The following is a 15811-nucleotide window of genomic DNA, read 5'->3' as shown; positions in this document are numbered from 1 at the left end:
AGAAATTTGGTTGTGAAGGTGAAAAGAAAGATATGAAAAGTGGTCTAATATAGATTTAGTTTAATATTTAGTTTGTTTGTGTTTTTATATTTTATTGGTGCATTAGTTTTAATTAATTGGTGGCTGTGTGACAGTGCTCTAATTGGCAGTAATGCAATATAATAAATAACCCCCTATGACTCTTTCACATGATTTGTTTATTTTTTTAAAGGAAAACAAAGACTTTGATTGAACTATCAATTGAAATATAATTAGATAACATAATAATTACTATTATGGTAATTATTATTAGCAGTGTTAGTTTATTCACTCATTCAGGATTTAGTCATTAGACACAAACCTATAAAAGTTGCATTTTTAAGGTTTTTTACTTTTGGAATTTAAAATGTCATGTTTTACACACAGTGGCCATACACAGTATATCAAAATTATGTAATCTGAACAAAAACAAAACAGAACACAACCTTTAATCTCTGTCATTTTGTGCCAGCAGAATATGACACAAAGAAAGAGCTACAAATAATAAAAATAAAAAAAACACCTCATTGTCTAGTACCCTTTAATATTCACATAAAAGATATTCCAGCTCAAGCCTCAAACGAAATGCTGTTCCTCAGATGGGGTAAAATAGGTCATAATGCAGTGTATTCAATCTCAGTGCCAGAATATTGAACAATGTTGAACAAAGGAGCCCCTATGCACATATATATATACAAATATAATGAAGGATTTAGTTCATTTAGTTAATTTCATTAAGTTTTCTCTTCTAATATGTATGGGTCCTTTAGTTTAATCTTTTGGCCAAAACATGTTAAGCTTGCAATTGCATCAAGGTAAACCCTTTCAGGTTCCAATACTACCAATTTTATTCTGTGTACTTTGTATGAACTCAATAATGTGTCACATTGGACGTGCATTCTGGCTTCTGTGTTTACTGCTGTATATTTGAGGTCCCACTCCAATTGGCACAATTAAATATATCAATATAATACTGTGGGTCATGGTTTCAATACCACTTGGTCAGGGGTTATTAGTTAACAAACTTTAATCCAATTTATACCCTTGATTGCTATTCAATAATTTCATTTAAACAGTCAGTCAAAGAAGAGGCTATAAATAATATTAGACATTTGTAAAAGGATAAATCTGGTTAAAAAGCAGCAATTCGCAAAACTGATAAAAGACATATACCTGTACACACAGAGAAAGGGGAATGAAGAAATAAGACAAAATTACAATATAATTTAACAAAAACAAATTGATATTATATAATATAATTTAATTTAACAAAAACAAGTTGATATGTGTATGATTAATTTAAGTACAAATAACGGAGAGATAAGGATAAGATGTACACAATCTCATATTTGTCAAGAAATATATATATAAATAATTATATACAGTGTATAAAAAATATATATGTTTATCTAAATAATGAATACCAAAAAAAGGACTCAACAAAAAAGATCCATCTTACAGGGAGAAAATGTGCTATAAATATTGCAGAAGGGGTAAACTAACCCATAACAATTGGACCCCATATGTATGTCAAGCCAAAAAGGAAAATAATTCTAAACATGCACAATAAAGTATAATAAGGACATAAAATGTTTTCTTTTAAATAATAGGGTAAAAAAAGACGCATTCAAATGCATATTTAAAATGTGCACCAAAACTCCTATTTGGTAAAAATTAACGTCTTAGGAATGTGTATGTATGTATTATATATATATATTTAAATTATATATATATATATATATATATATATATATATGAGCATATATAAGTGTAGCGCTCTTTCCCCCACTTCCTGGGAGATATGGCGACTACTGTATGTGTGGTGTGTTACCTGTCACTCACAAGAGGCCTGAACCTCCACTTCGGGGAGTCTGGGGTGTACAGTACCTGACCCATCTGGTGACAGTGCATCCCCTGCGTGGGATCCTAACAGTGTTGGATAACCCCGTGCCGGACACCATATAAGTAATACACACTGGTATAGTATAACGAGTTTTACTGAATGCGTAGTAATAATAATGATAATACAGAACCACGCAGGGCCGTACCCCCACACCGTACACCCATCACCGAGTCCACACCTCAGAGGGGTTTAACCCAAAGTACTGCTGCGGCCAAGTTTATTCGAGCATTTGCCCGTTCTTGGCCGCAGCAGTAGCCTGGCGCGCGCCCGAGAGTGACGGGCGCGCGCCGAAGCAGCGGAAGAGCGCCCTCCGATCGGGGCGCTCTCCCTACCGCTGCCGGGTCCGCCGGGTCCCCCGGAACCCCCTGCCGCTGTCCCGCGATCGCGGGACACCAGGGCTCCCTCGGGGACGCAGGGGGCGCGTGCAGGGGCGGCCACTAGCAAGCCGGGAAATCTCCCGGCTTGCGGATCTGGCCGCAGTGTGATTAAGTGTGTCGGTAGTGTACAGAGGTCCCCCTGGGCACCCAACCACCCTGGTGTCCACAGAGTCAACCCACCCAAAGTGTGTGTGACAGCGCCGCCCGCATGTTACTGTTGGTGCACTTGTCGAATGTTGGTATACCTTCCAGGTGCTCCAGCACCTGGTATCACCGACTGAAGATAAGGGATCCTCTGATCCAGGCGACGTTGTCTGCGATGGTATCTGCCTCCATGTGGGGTGAATTCCGGTGTGAATAATATCACCATGAAAGTAGTCTCTGGGCCTTGCGGTGGTGGTCTGGTCCCAGACCACAGGCCGCAACTACTGCGCAGCGTCCTTCTGTGTCCCTGACACTCTGAATGCTAAATGGGGCAGTGTCCCTGTCTAAAGTTCTGTCCCTGTAGCAGCCACAAACTGAACAGGGGTGTTGGGGCCTAGCTAGGGCCGAACAGGGTGTCTCTGGCCTAGTGCAGGGGCCTACTGACACCCTGCACCTCTGATGTTCCAGCTCCGACTGGCATGGCTGCAAGCGCGCCAAAAGTAACAATCTCAGGGAGCAGGGGATTGCTGAAGCCTTATTGGCTCGTTTGCGCCATGTGACTTACAGCCCCTATGCACTATGGGGCTTGTAGTTAAGCTGCAGAGCGTTTTGTGTAATGGCCGCGGCTGCTGATGAGCCTCTGAGCATAACAGAGTAGAAACATAGTCGCCAGGCTCTTCTGCGCATGTGCACCATCTCGCGCATGCGCGACTGCACGGAAGATGGTGGCGCCCTGAAAAGGGGAGCCTCCGGCGACTCAGTCGTCCGCCGCAACTGTCCAAAGCCCTCCCCGCACTCTCCCCATCCTCCTTCTTTTTAATGTCTGGACACACTATGGGGCGGATTCATTAAGCTCCCAGTTAACGCACGCAATCTAGTGTTATCTTGTCTTGAATGGCAGTAAGCACACGGATCAGCTGCCCTAACCCATTCCGGCACCTTTTCAATATTTCTGATATATCCAGGTATTTTGTATCATACAGTGTAGGTGTTTTAGTGGCTCCCGCATATTGTAGATTACAGAGAGATAAAAGGAGATAAACTACATAGCAGGATATACTGTACAGTGTACAGTGGCGGCCGCTTTTATTCTCTGCGGCCGCCACCGCAATGTGCGGTGCAGACGCAGCTGTTTTTTTTTTTTTTGCCGTCATGTGCCGCGCGTCACTGGTGCGCGGTCACGCGTGCCAGGGTACGTGCGCGCGTGGCAGGTTCCCCGAAGGTGGTGGCGGGGTAAGGGGGGGATGCGGAGAAGAAAGGGGGACCCGGAAAGCAGAGGCGGAGGTCGCGAGGGGGTCGCGAGGGGAGCGGAACGAGGGGAAGGATGCGGGGAAGATGCGGCTGGCGCGCGGCCAAGTTCGGCGCCAGCCCGAAAAAAGCCACGGGACAAGACGGGCAAATGTAACAATAAAGCTGGACGCAGTAGTATAAACTATTTTAACTTTGTCATTGGATGGAAAATGCAACATCTGAATTGAGCAATAACCACAAGCTAGCTGCTGTTTTAACTGTAAGGTGTTACAACAGTTTCAGTGTAAATTTTTGCCATGTTGTTTTATTTTTGTGAGTTGTATGTCTTTATTATACTTTATTCTGCATGTACATATTTGTCCTCATTTTTGGACAGACTGTTTTTTCATATGGGGACCAATTCTTATGAGTTAGCTTGGTCTTTCTGTAATTTTTATAGCAAATGTTCTCTCTAAAGGATGTTTGTTGATTAATTAAAAATGTTTTTTGTTTTAATATAAATATACTTATACTGTATATAAGTAATTACTTAATATACATTTTATACTAATAAAAATATACTTATAATTGTTATATATATATATATATATATATATATATATATATATATATATATATATATATATACATACAGTGGTTGACAAATCACCAAAAAATCTACTCGCCGAACAAAAAAATCTACTCGCCAACTAGTACCACACGTGTGCTGCTTGGGCCAATAGGAGCTCGCCACGATGTTAAATCCACTCGCCCGGGGCGTGCAAATGTATAGGTTTGTCGAACACTGTATATATACATATATAAATACATAGATACATAGATACATATACAGGTACAATAAAGAATATCACTTGTGAGCACATTCGCATGTCTAAGGCTGCGTCCCCGCTAGCGCTCAGCTCGCTGAGCGGGCGGCGCTTGGCGAGGTGACTTGCATATAAATATATATGCAAGTTCCCGCTCACGCGATGCGCATATGTGCATGCACACACACTCACCGGCGCTCTGCGCTTAGATAAACAACATTTTTATACTCTCTAGCGCTCAGCTTCCCCTGCATCGTGTGTGTGTGTCCCCCCGCGAGCGCTTGCGAAATTTTAAAGGACAACCCCCGCTCATGCTTGGAGAGCTCTCCAAGCATGAGCAAGCTCAGCGCCAGCGGGGACAAAGCCTTAGACAGGTCAGCAACCCTGCCTTTCACCATTATCACCTAGCATACAGTGCATCCACTGCAGCAAGGCATTCTGGGAAATGACATGCAAATGAGCACACAATGTATCACCTTTTGCCTGAAATCCATTTTTACATGGAACCCATACTGTATAAGCAAATGCTCTGCTGTTCACACAGCTTTTAAGCACAGCATGGGATTAGATGCAAAGCCAGTCAAACCACTCACAGACATGTTTTAACCTTAATGGGTCTCATCAGTGTGAGGTTGGTTGTACTGGCTTTGCAAATTTCAAGGCTGGGTAGGTTTATCATACACATTTTAAGTTATGGTGGGTGAAAAAGGTGACAAAAACCCACCACCGTTAGCATATAGCCAATACTGTGCTTAAAAGCTGTGTAAACAGCAGAGCATTTGCTTATAGTGGTTGCATGTAAAATGGATTTCAGGAAAAAGGTGACACATTGTGTGCTCATTTGCCCGCAATTTTCCAAAATCCCTTGCTGCAGTGGAAGCACTGTACAGTATGCTAGGTGATAATTTTTGAAAGGCAGGGTTGCAGACCTGTCTAAAACATGTGAATGTGCCACAAGTGTGTCACAGGAGATAAGGGATTTACACCTTTATACTGGGATTATATTACTGAGCAAAACCAAGAAGTAAAACAAATTGGGGTGTATTCCTTAGAAATGGACATACAGATAATGGATTACAATATACAGAAGAAAGCACACTTAGGGGGTCATGCACTAAGCGGCGAAAAAGTGCTTTCGGCAGAGGTTTGAATTCGCCATGTTTTGTGCGTGTTGCCCTCGCAGTATGCAAGAATGGCCGAATCCCTGGCGAATCCCTGCGAGAGCAACATTTCCAAACATGGCTAGTTGCCGGTGGCGAGACAGTCTGCCTGCCGATAACATGCCGATAAGTCCTCCCCTGCTGAGATGAGCCTGCAGCAGAGAGAGATCCGCGAATCTCTCTGCGCAAACTTCGGGCCAAATAAAAATATTTGTAATCAAAATTTTATTCATAGTGTAGATGTGCAGGGGGTCTCAGGAGCTGAACCCACTGCTTCCCGAGATACAGGCCCCGTTGTGAGGTGCCGGTATCCCTCTGCATTTAAATGTCCCGATCACATGACCACGTGATGTAAACAAAGCAGAGGGATACCGGCACCCCTTAAAGGGGTCGGTATCTCGGGAAGCAGGGGTCCCCGGACCTAAAACCAAAGCGGTTCAGCTCCGGAGACCCCCTGCACATCTATACCATGATTAAAACACACATATCAATAAACAATAATTCATTACCATAGCGGCTATCTGCTATGATAATGAAGCAGCATTCATGTATTTTTAATAATAGTGTACAGGAGCAGGGGGTCTCCTGAGCTGAATCACATTAATTTCTGTCTCAGAAACCCCCTGCTTCCCGAGTTACAGGCCTCTGTATGGGGCATCGGATGCCAGTGTCGCCGCCATCTTTATAGCGTCCAAGACACCCGGTTCTTTCCCGCTGGTGTCCCCGTGGGTCCGCAGCCTGGTACCCGTGGGCGTCCGGGGAGTCCTCAGGTGGTCTCAGGAGGTCCCCACAGACCTAAGGAACCAACCCTGTATTTAAAATAAATAAATCTGTCCTATACATTTAAATAAATAAATATCCCCCCCCCCCAACACATACAGTACAGTAATGTGCAAAATAACTATTATCCAGATATGCCATTATTAAACACATAAAACAGCATCAATAAAGTAAGTAAATAGAGTTCTACTTACCCCCTGGCAATGTGATGGGCATCTGGTCATCAAAAGGCCTCAGTTGGCAAACAAATACATTGCAAATACTTTCAAATGCCAGTTAACCCCTTAATCACCTTAGTGGTTAATAACCGCGAAAGTAATTAAGTGGTTAACCCACCCTACACCGATACCAACCCTTCACCCATTCATTTGTACAGTGGGCTCTCTCTCATATAATATATATTATATATATAAAACACCAATATGAAAAAAATGGTTAAGGATTACACAAAAATGCAGAAATTAAAACATGAAATCTCAATCTCAAAAACAGCTAATTGCATCAGAAAATTAAACTAGCACATTGCAAAATATATTATATCTCATCTCCCAACAAACCAGCACCTAGACAAATAAATATATACTAAATGGCAATCAAACAATTGCATTTTAGTGTGTACATGATGCAATTAATCTGTGCATCATGTAACACTATGACAAATCAATGTTAAAAATAAAAGAAACAATTACCAACAAGATACAAAAACTAAGCAAGTAAACATAAAAAATATTTACCATCAATCAATTAATCTAATCAAAAATCAATTATAATCCAATCAAAATCAATTACACAATTCACTATTCAATTCCCAAAACCAAAGCATAGTGAAAAAATTTCAACTTCCAAGTAACCACCATCATACAAAATCTAACTACCAAAAATAAGCCAATATTAAAAAGCAAGCCCCCTGAAATAAACCATTGCAAAGACCATCAAAAATTAGATGTGCAGTAACTAAGTAACAATTACTGTACATTACATACACCAATTTCTAAAGAAAGCTGCCAAATACATTCTAAAAACATCAAACGAACATAAACAAACTTTTGCAAAACAATAATTTATTATCCCTGTATGTCTAGCCATATAGATATACAAACATCCATACAGGGGCAATAAAAGAGCATAAAAAACAATGAATTTACATCAAAAATTACAATACAATACAACCATTCTGTGTCCTTGTATGTATGTATATCCAAAGGGACATACATAAATACAGGGCCAATAAATGGACATAAAAAAAAATATAACATAAAAAAATAAATTAAAAAACCTGTAAAAGTAAAATAAAATACATTTATTTTGTTTACTTACCATTAGATGGCCCACTCACCGAATTCCCGGGGAACCGGATGCTTTCGAACCAACAATCCACAGGTAACCATAAAATAAAAAGCCATTTCAATCCAAGTGTGTCTTCTTACTTCTATTTTTAATCCATACCGTCAGTCTTGGGGTCTTTGGGGTCTTCTTTATCTTCTCCGGGTCTATATTACATGAGCAGTGCTACTGACAGATTTCCCAGGGCTCAGGAATAGAGTTTCGACACCCCCCCCCCCCCTATGTCGGTGTCCTCCCCTCTCCCCCATCCCCCGTGATGTCTGCTTTGCGAGCCCTCCCCTTTCACATCTGTATTTCTCACCCCCTCTGTCTCTCACTCTTCCCCCCCTCTCTTTCTCACTCTTTTGTCACCGGCAGGAGAGAAAGGCCCAGCGTGGGAAGAGGCAGGCAGAAGCTGGGGAGAGCCGTGGTCCATTTTGCAGCAACCAGAGACCCAGTAGGCAGCTGGATGCAGAAGTTGGGCCTGACCTCTGGCCAGACCCAACTTGTCCCGGCTCTCCACCTCCTGTCAGCAGCCCTGTACGTGAGGCTGTTTGCAGATAAAGAAACATGGGGAATGAAATGGCCATTAAACCCATGACATTTTATAGTACAGAGGAAAAGAATAGTTAGAAATTTAATAAAGCAGCACTGGCTATTAGTAATGCGTAAATTGGGGTAAAAAAAGGTGTATAAGAGGACTTAATAAACACTCAAAAGAAATAATAACCTCATTGCATATGCGCATTTGCATATGAGCCTTGACCATAACATTACAATTAATAAGGAAATTAAAATGACAGGTTACTGGGGAGAAACATTTATAAAATGCCTGTATAAAATACATTTATGTATGAATACCTGTCTGTAGTTCAGTGCATCCAAGTAAACTGAATCATGCATGAAAACCACTGATTTACATGGCATGTTGATTCCCAGTGCAAGTGTCCCAGTAGCTGTCACCACCTAAGAAGAGCAATTCATAAAGACCGTTTATAAACAATATTTTGAATTATTTTATAAGATAGATAAGTCTCTAATAGGGAGATAAAGATGTAACAGATACTTACATGTGCAGTGTTAGTACAGGTATATATATCCTAACTTAGTTCAACTATCCTGGAAAGTCACCTCTGAAGAACATAAGATATAGCTCATGTAAAGTTATAAACAATTTTATTTTGGTTAAATAAGAGGTATCACTAAAAAATTTCAACACCATGGTTATATCCTTCAAATGAGAAGAGAGTGATGTGACTAAAGGCTGTAAAAATAAATCAAAATATAAACGCAGGCTCGAAGTGATGGAATTAATGCCAGAAATAATAGGGCGTCCGGGGGGTGTGGTGAGGGATTTGTGAAGTTTGGGAATATAATAAAAAATAGAGACAGTGGGAGCTGGGACAAAACAGAAATTCAAATTCTGCCTTTGTCAGAATGCCAATATTCATGGCCTCTTCCAAATGTGATTTTAATAAAATCTTACAGGCCTTTGTAGGATCTACCGATAACCTTTTAGTCGAAATATCATCAGATAAAATTCTTTACGCCTCTTTCTGATAATTCACCAAATTCAATAGGACTAAACCTACTCCTTTAGCTCCTGCCCGTACCACAACGTTAGCATTGCTTTTTAATTTTTTAATACTTATCACAGGAGTGACCGTACACATTTTTTTAAATGTCAAATATATGTGATTTATGTGTGTCCATTTGTGGTCTTTTGACCTAATATTAAAATATTCATATATTTTATATTATAGGCTAAAGCAGTAAAATTCAGAGCATTATTGAAAACCCTGCTCTCTGATTGGTTAAAATTCCGGGCATTATCCAATCAGTAATGCCCGTAATTTAAGCAGCTTGCAATGTGTAGTTTTCAATGTGTTTATTTCCAGCCAATCAGCTTTCAGAACAGCTGAGACAGGGCAGGGGATTCGTCTGAATGAAGTAACAGCTCTGAGACAGGGCAGGGGATTGGTCAGGACGTATCAGCCATGGGTTGACTCCTCCCCCTCCCGATCTGACTGAGATTTTCTGAGCAGATTCAGTTGAATTGGGGGAGGGGGGGGGGGAGTCTGCAAATAAGTAAGTGGCAGTTTCTTTGTGGCTGCAGTTTGTGTGTGAGCAGTGTCAGTCAGTAGCAGTGTGTGTGTGCTGTTGTATATCTGTATAGAGGTGCTGTGTGTGTGTGTATAGAGCTCAAGTGTGTGTATCAGTGTCAGCAGCAGTGTTTATGGGTATAGCATGTGTGTGTAGCAGCAGTGTGTGTGTGTGTGTGTGGCTGTGTTGTGTGTAGATGTGCTGTGTTGTGTGTAGAGGTGCTGTGTATAGAGGTGCAGTGTTGTGTGTGTGTGTGTGTGTGTGCGTGTGTATGTTGTGTGTGTAGAGGTGCTGTGTTATGTATATAGGTGCAGTGTTGTGTGTATGTGTGTGTGTGTGTGTGTGTGTAGAGGTGCTGTGTTGTGCTGTGTTGTGTGTAGAGGTGGGGGGGAGTGCAAAGTTTAGTAAGTGGTTGCATTTTTTATTGTGGCTGCAGTGTGTTTGTTGTGCTGTTGTATGTGTAGCAGCAGTTTGTGTATGTGTATAGAGCTAATGTGTGTGTGTGTGTATAGAGCTCCAGTGTGTGTGTGGTGGTGGGTGTAGCAGCAGTGTGTGTGTGTGTGTGTGTGTGTATGTGTGTGTGTGTGTACACTTAGGGGGCGGCAGTGTGTGGATATAGATATCTGCAGTGTGAGCGTATACAGGCATACCCCGCTTTAAGTACACTCACTTTAAGTACACTCGCGAGTAAGTACATATCGCCCAAAAGGCAAACGGCAGCTCACGCATGCGCCTGTCAGTACGTCCTGAACAGCAATACCGGCTCCCTCCCTGTACCGAAGCTGTGCGCAAGCAGGGAGACTATAGAGCCTGTTACACATGCATTATTTCCATCAGTTATGACGATTGCAGTACAGTACATGCATCAATAAGTGGGGAAAAGGTAGTGCTTCACTTTAAGTACATTTTCGCTTTACATACATGCTCCGGTCCCATTGTGTACGTTAATGCGGGGTATGCCTGTATAGAGGTGGTTTCATGTATTTACCATTTTATTTTAATAAAATCTATTTAACTATAAAAAAGCTTACATTTAGCCTACATTTCGCCTCAGGACTTCAACTCTTCCAGCCAGGGCATTATTGGCCAGTTATGCCCTGTTCTTCAAGGATTATTACTTAATTAATATGTGGTGCGCTTGTGTGCATTGTTTTTTCTTTGTCTTTTGGAGTGCTTTCTAGGGAGCTCTCCTTATTTAGGAGCATTTGAGGAGTGGCTCCTTGCACTAACAGCTGTAAACGGATTAGAGTTGATTTTAGAAGACAGCAGAAGCGCAGAAACCTTTCTTCTGCTATAATCACATACAAAAAAATGTTTATTAGAACATTAAAAGAAACAGCAAGGGAACAAACCCCTTATAATGCGTTTCACGCAGTGTTAGCGCTTTATCAAAGAGTAATCACAGATAGTCTACATTTTATAGAGAGAAATAAAACAATGTATGTACTGTATTAGGGGTTATCAGTACTGGAGTAGGTGAGTAGTCAGAGTATTGCTGTAAAAGTTGTGATAGTTGTGGGGGTGCAATAGCCAATTTCTATCCAAATCCTGTCTCTGCAGTTTGGATCTCTTTGAACTTCCTTCCCCAATGCAAGGAAAAATCTCGTTTTATTTTGCCTCTGCCTCGTAGCAATACTTCCATATTTAATACCACAGTGCAGTGAGCAATGGAAGTGTATAGAGACAGGGAAACTTATAAGTAGAAAACAGACATACTGTAGAGGGGAAAGGAGACAGAGGGAGAAAGAGAGCAGAAAACCGAGCAAAAATGTGTAGAAATCATAAATAAAGAAGAATAAAAGACCTCAACAAAAAAATATAATAAAAAAGATGATAATTGGCACAAATAATTATTAGCAACATTTATTTCTGATTTAGTATTTCTGCTAATAATCAATCACATTCATTATTTAATTAATAATAAACAAATGTATTATTTAACTAAGTAATGTTATCATTTTCTCTACATCATTTTAAAATGGCATCAATATTTAAGAATTAAAAGATCTTGTTTTATTTCCTTTTTTGGGGATCAATTGCACATATTTCCTATAGCCAAAACAGAAACCAATAGACGGTAGGCAATGCCAGCAGTATTCTTTGTGTCCTGTGACACTGAATCTCTTAATGGAACAACATATCAGGTGTACAAGGCTGTCTTTTGCATAAGCTTTAGAGACGGCAAAGGTCTCTTGACCTCTATATGAAGCCTACTGTATATGAGTTTAACTCATATAATGTTAGTATCTTATAATGTTAACACTAACCCTCCCATATTACACCACAATTAGTGATACTGCCCTCAAAGGACATTAAGAACATTTCTTCCATGTTCTGGAAAATATTTAATCCCCATTCCCTTGAATGGATCTGGCCTCTTCTCCAGTACAGGGAAGCATTTTTAGAGTTCATTGAAAAAGGGCCAATGAGTCAGAGTGTCTTTCATAATTATGAGACAGCCTTCTCTGTGTGTGATGGTCCTTTCCACACGTTGTGGCTCCCTATATGTAAGAAAACACTTACAATGGATGAGTGAACTTAAGTGAATGTTGTGTCTGAGTGAGTGTCTATAATATATATGCATGGGGAGTGGGAGCTTTGTGCCCATGTCCTTAAAAATAATAGTGTTTTTGTCCCTGGATTCGATTGCATAGTACTAGATAAAACAAAGGTTAAAACTGAGCTGCCTGATAGAATGGTCACAAGAAGCCTAAAAGACACATTGATATGGATTCACAAAGTTTGTTGGTGTAGTGCGAGTGAGGGCCCTGCTTTTTAAGTTTATCCGTGGACCACAAATATATGATGCTGTCACAGCCCGTGCCATAAGATTAATATCTACTGTACATTAGAAATGTGATACTGATTTTGCAAATGTCCAAGCAGATAAAAGAAGGAATCATTTTAATCATGTGACAAAACTGGGGCCATGTTTCACATTGTAACTTGCACTCTGCAAAGACTTGATATATTGATTAATTGATATATTGACATAACAAGTAGCACAAATTTGCTGAAGATGCAAATATTGTTCCTATTTACAAAAAGCTGTGAGTATTCTTATTTGCAAAGTAAGACCTTGGCTCTTTTGATATATTAGCTTCCAATAGTAGTAATTAAACATATAAAGTTAACAACTGAAAGGAATAAAGTACTCACCTTTATGAATCCCATCCTGAACAGCATCTCAACCAATGTCATTCCTTTAGAATCCAGAGATGAATGGTGATAACCTATTCCTTTTAGTGCCAGAAATTGCAGGTTTTCAGATTTTCTTGAGTTTCTAGTTTTAAAAAACACTTCCATCAACGTCTATAAAATAAAGAAAATATTATTTGCATGTGGTTGTAAGACTGTATTCCATTACATAGACAATTTTAGAATTTAATTTTAAATAATCATATTTCATATTGCTGTTCACACAGCACTAAAGGGTGATCCTTATTCTTCCAAATACATGTATTTTGCCAGACAAAGCAAATATGTGAAAATATAAAATACAGTAAACTTAGAATAAAACATCTTTCTTAGGGGGCTATTCACTAGACTTCGATAAGTTAATTGCAACATCGAACGTGTTCGCATTATCCTACCTCACGGTATGAAATTTGTGTGAAAACGATATTCACTAAAGTAAATCACATTTTCTATACTGTTTGATTTAAAAAAATTCTTACGGTGCGAGTTTGTAGTTATTTCACAAGTGAAATGAACTTAGTGTGAGATTTCCCTCCAAAGCATGAAATTGTTTTTTTTGTGAGGACGAGGAGGAGGACTTCCTAACTTAATAGGCATCTCCAGTTATATATATATATATCCCCTCAGACCTCCCTCCAAATAAATTAGGGAGACATGCCAGTGCTTAAAAATGAACATAAAAAGGCGAATTACAAATTAAATGGGGATAAATTGGGGGAATCCTTGATGGAGAAGGATTTAGGAGTGCTTGTAGACAGCAAGCTTAGCAATAGTGCCCAAAGTCATGCAGTAGCTGCAAAGGCAAATAAGATCTTATCTTGAATCAAACGGGCAGTGGATGGAAGGAAAGTAAACATAATTATGCCCCTTTACAAAGCATTAGTAAGACCACACCTTGAATATGGAGTACAATTTTGGGCACCAATCCTAAGAAAATACATTATGGAACTAGAGAGAGTGCAGAGAAGAGCCACCAAATTAATAAAGGGGATGGACAATCTAACTTATGAGGAGAGGCTAGCTAAATTAGATTTATTTACATTAGAAAAGAGGCATCTAAGAGGGGATATGATAACTGTATACAAATATATTCAGGGACAATACAAGGAGCTTTCAAAATAACTATTCATCCCAAGGGCAGTACTAAGGACTCGGGCCATCCCTTAAGGTTGGAGGAAAGGAGATTTCCCCAGCAACAAGGGAAAGGGTTCTTTACAGTAAGGGCAGTTAAAATGTGGAATTCATTACCCATGGAGACTGTGATGGCAGATACAATAGATTTGTTCAAAAAAAGGTTGGACATCTTTTTAGATAGGAAAGTATACAGGGATATACCAAATAAGTATACATGGGAAGGATGCTGATCCAGGGATTAATCCGATTGCCAATTCTTGGAGTCAGGAGGGAATTTATTTTTCCCCTTATGCGATATCATTGGATGATATGACTCTGGGGTTTTTTGTTTGCCTTCCTTTGGATCAACAAGTATAGATATATAATAATCTGTTGTCTAATTTAGAGGTTGAACTTGATGGACGTATGTCTTTTTTCAACCTCATCTACTATGTAACTATGTAACTATGTAACATACCTGAGATACCCTGGAGATATGCTAATGTCTATACAAAATATATTTAAATGAATCACACATTTTAAAATACATCTTTAAGACCAATCAGTTTCAATACCCTTGTGATGCAGGCGGTACCAGCAGGGCCGCCAACAGCGGGGGACAGAGGGTACTTTCATCCTGGGCCCCTTGCGCGACTGTGAACCTCGATAAATCCCATCGCCCGGTCACCACGGGGTGACAGGATTTAGCGCGCTCGCTATGCGCCAGGCAGCGTGTGCTTCTCTGCGAAGAAAAAAAAAACTCCCCCCTCAGCGTGTTGGCACGCTGCCAGGATTTTCTTTATCTCTATCCGAGCTTGCAAAGCGAGGCCCATCTCTTCCTGCATGGAGCAATTGGTGAGTACTGCTCCATGCCTCTCTTGCTTCCCCCTTGCCCTCCTGCTCCGATTTCCCCTCTGCTCCGAACCCCTCCTGCTCCGATTCCTCCCTGCTCCGAACCCCCCTGTTCCGATTCCCCCCCTGTTCCAATTCCCCGTGTGTATGTGAGAGTGTCTGAGTGTGTGTGTCTGAATGAGAGTGTGAGTGAGTGTGTCTGAGTGAGAGTGTGTGTGTGTGTGTCTGAGTGCATCTGTGTGTCTGAGTGAGGGTGTGTATGTGTCTGAGTGTGTGTGTGTGTCTGTGTCTGAGTGTGTCTGTGTGTGTCTGAGTATGTGTGTGTGTCTGAGTGTGTGTGTGTGTGTGTGTGTCTGAGAGAGAGAGAGAGTGTGTGTCTGAGAGAGAGAGTGTGTCTGAGAGAGAGAGTGTGTCTGAGAGAGAGAGTGTGTCTGAGAGAGAGAGTGTGTCTGAGAGAGTGTGTCTGAGAGAGTTTCTGAGAGAATGTCTGAGAGAGAGTGTCTGAGAAAGAGTGTGCCAGAGAGAGAGAGTGAGAGAGAGTGTGCCAGAGAGAGTGAGAGAGAGAGAGTGAGTGAGAGAGAGAGTCAGAGAGAGGGAGAGAGTCAGAGAGAGAGAGAGAGTCAGAGAGAGTGAGTAGTGAGTGAAAGAGAGAGAGAGTCAGAGAAAAAGAGAGAGAGTCAGAAAGTGGGAGAGTGTCTGAGAGAGTGTCTGAGAGAGTGTCTGAGAGAGTGTCTGAGAGAGTGTCTGAGAGAGTGTCAGAGAGAGAGAGAGTGTCAGAGAGAG

The 15811-nt window shown here is 40.8% G+C and overlaps 1 protein-coding gene across 8 annotated transcripts in view; it reads right to left on the bottom strand.

Moving 5' to 3' along the window:
- The window catches only part of LOC142501655 (putative ATP-dependent RNA helicase DDX60), a 362879-nt gene that overhangs the window by 44077 nt on the left and 302991 nt on the right, over nt 1–15811 (bottom strand). For 7 of the 8 annotated variants that reach the window (XM_075611796.1, XM_075611815.1, XM_075611823.1 and 4 more), the window contains 2 exons: nt 13025–13177; nt 8624–8728 (listed from right to left, as the gene is read on the bottom strand). In XM_075611796.1, coding sequence (XP_075467911.1) covers nt 8624–8728; nt 13025–13177 — 258 coding nt within the window. The remainder of the gene's footprint in view (nt 1–8623; nt 8729–13024; nt 13178–15811) is intronic. The other variant, XM_075611833.1, reaches the window with a different exon arrangement.

This window comes from Ascaphus truei, chromosome 1 (assembly GCF_040206685.1).
Source record: "Ascaphus truei isolate aAscTru1 chromosome 1, aAscTru1.hap1, whole genome shotgun sequence".
Lineage (NCBI taxonomy): Eukaryota > Metazoa > Chordata > Amphibia > Anura > Ascaphidae > Ascaphus > Ascaphus truei.
This window is presented reverse-complemented; position numbering and strand designations above follow the sequence as displayed.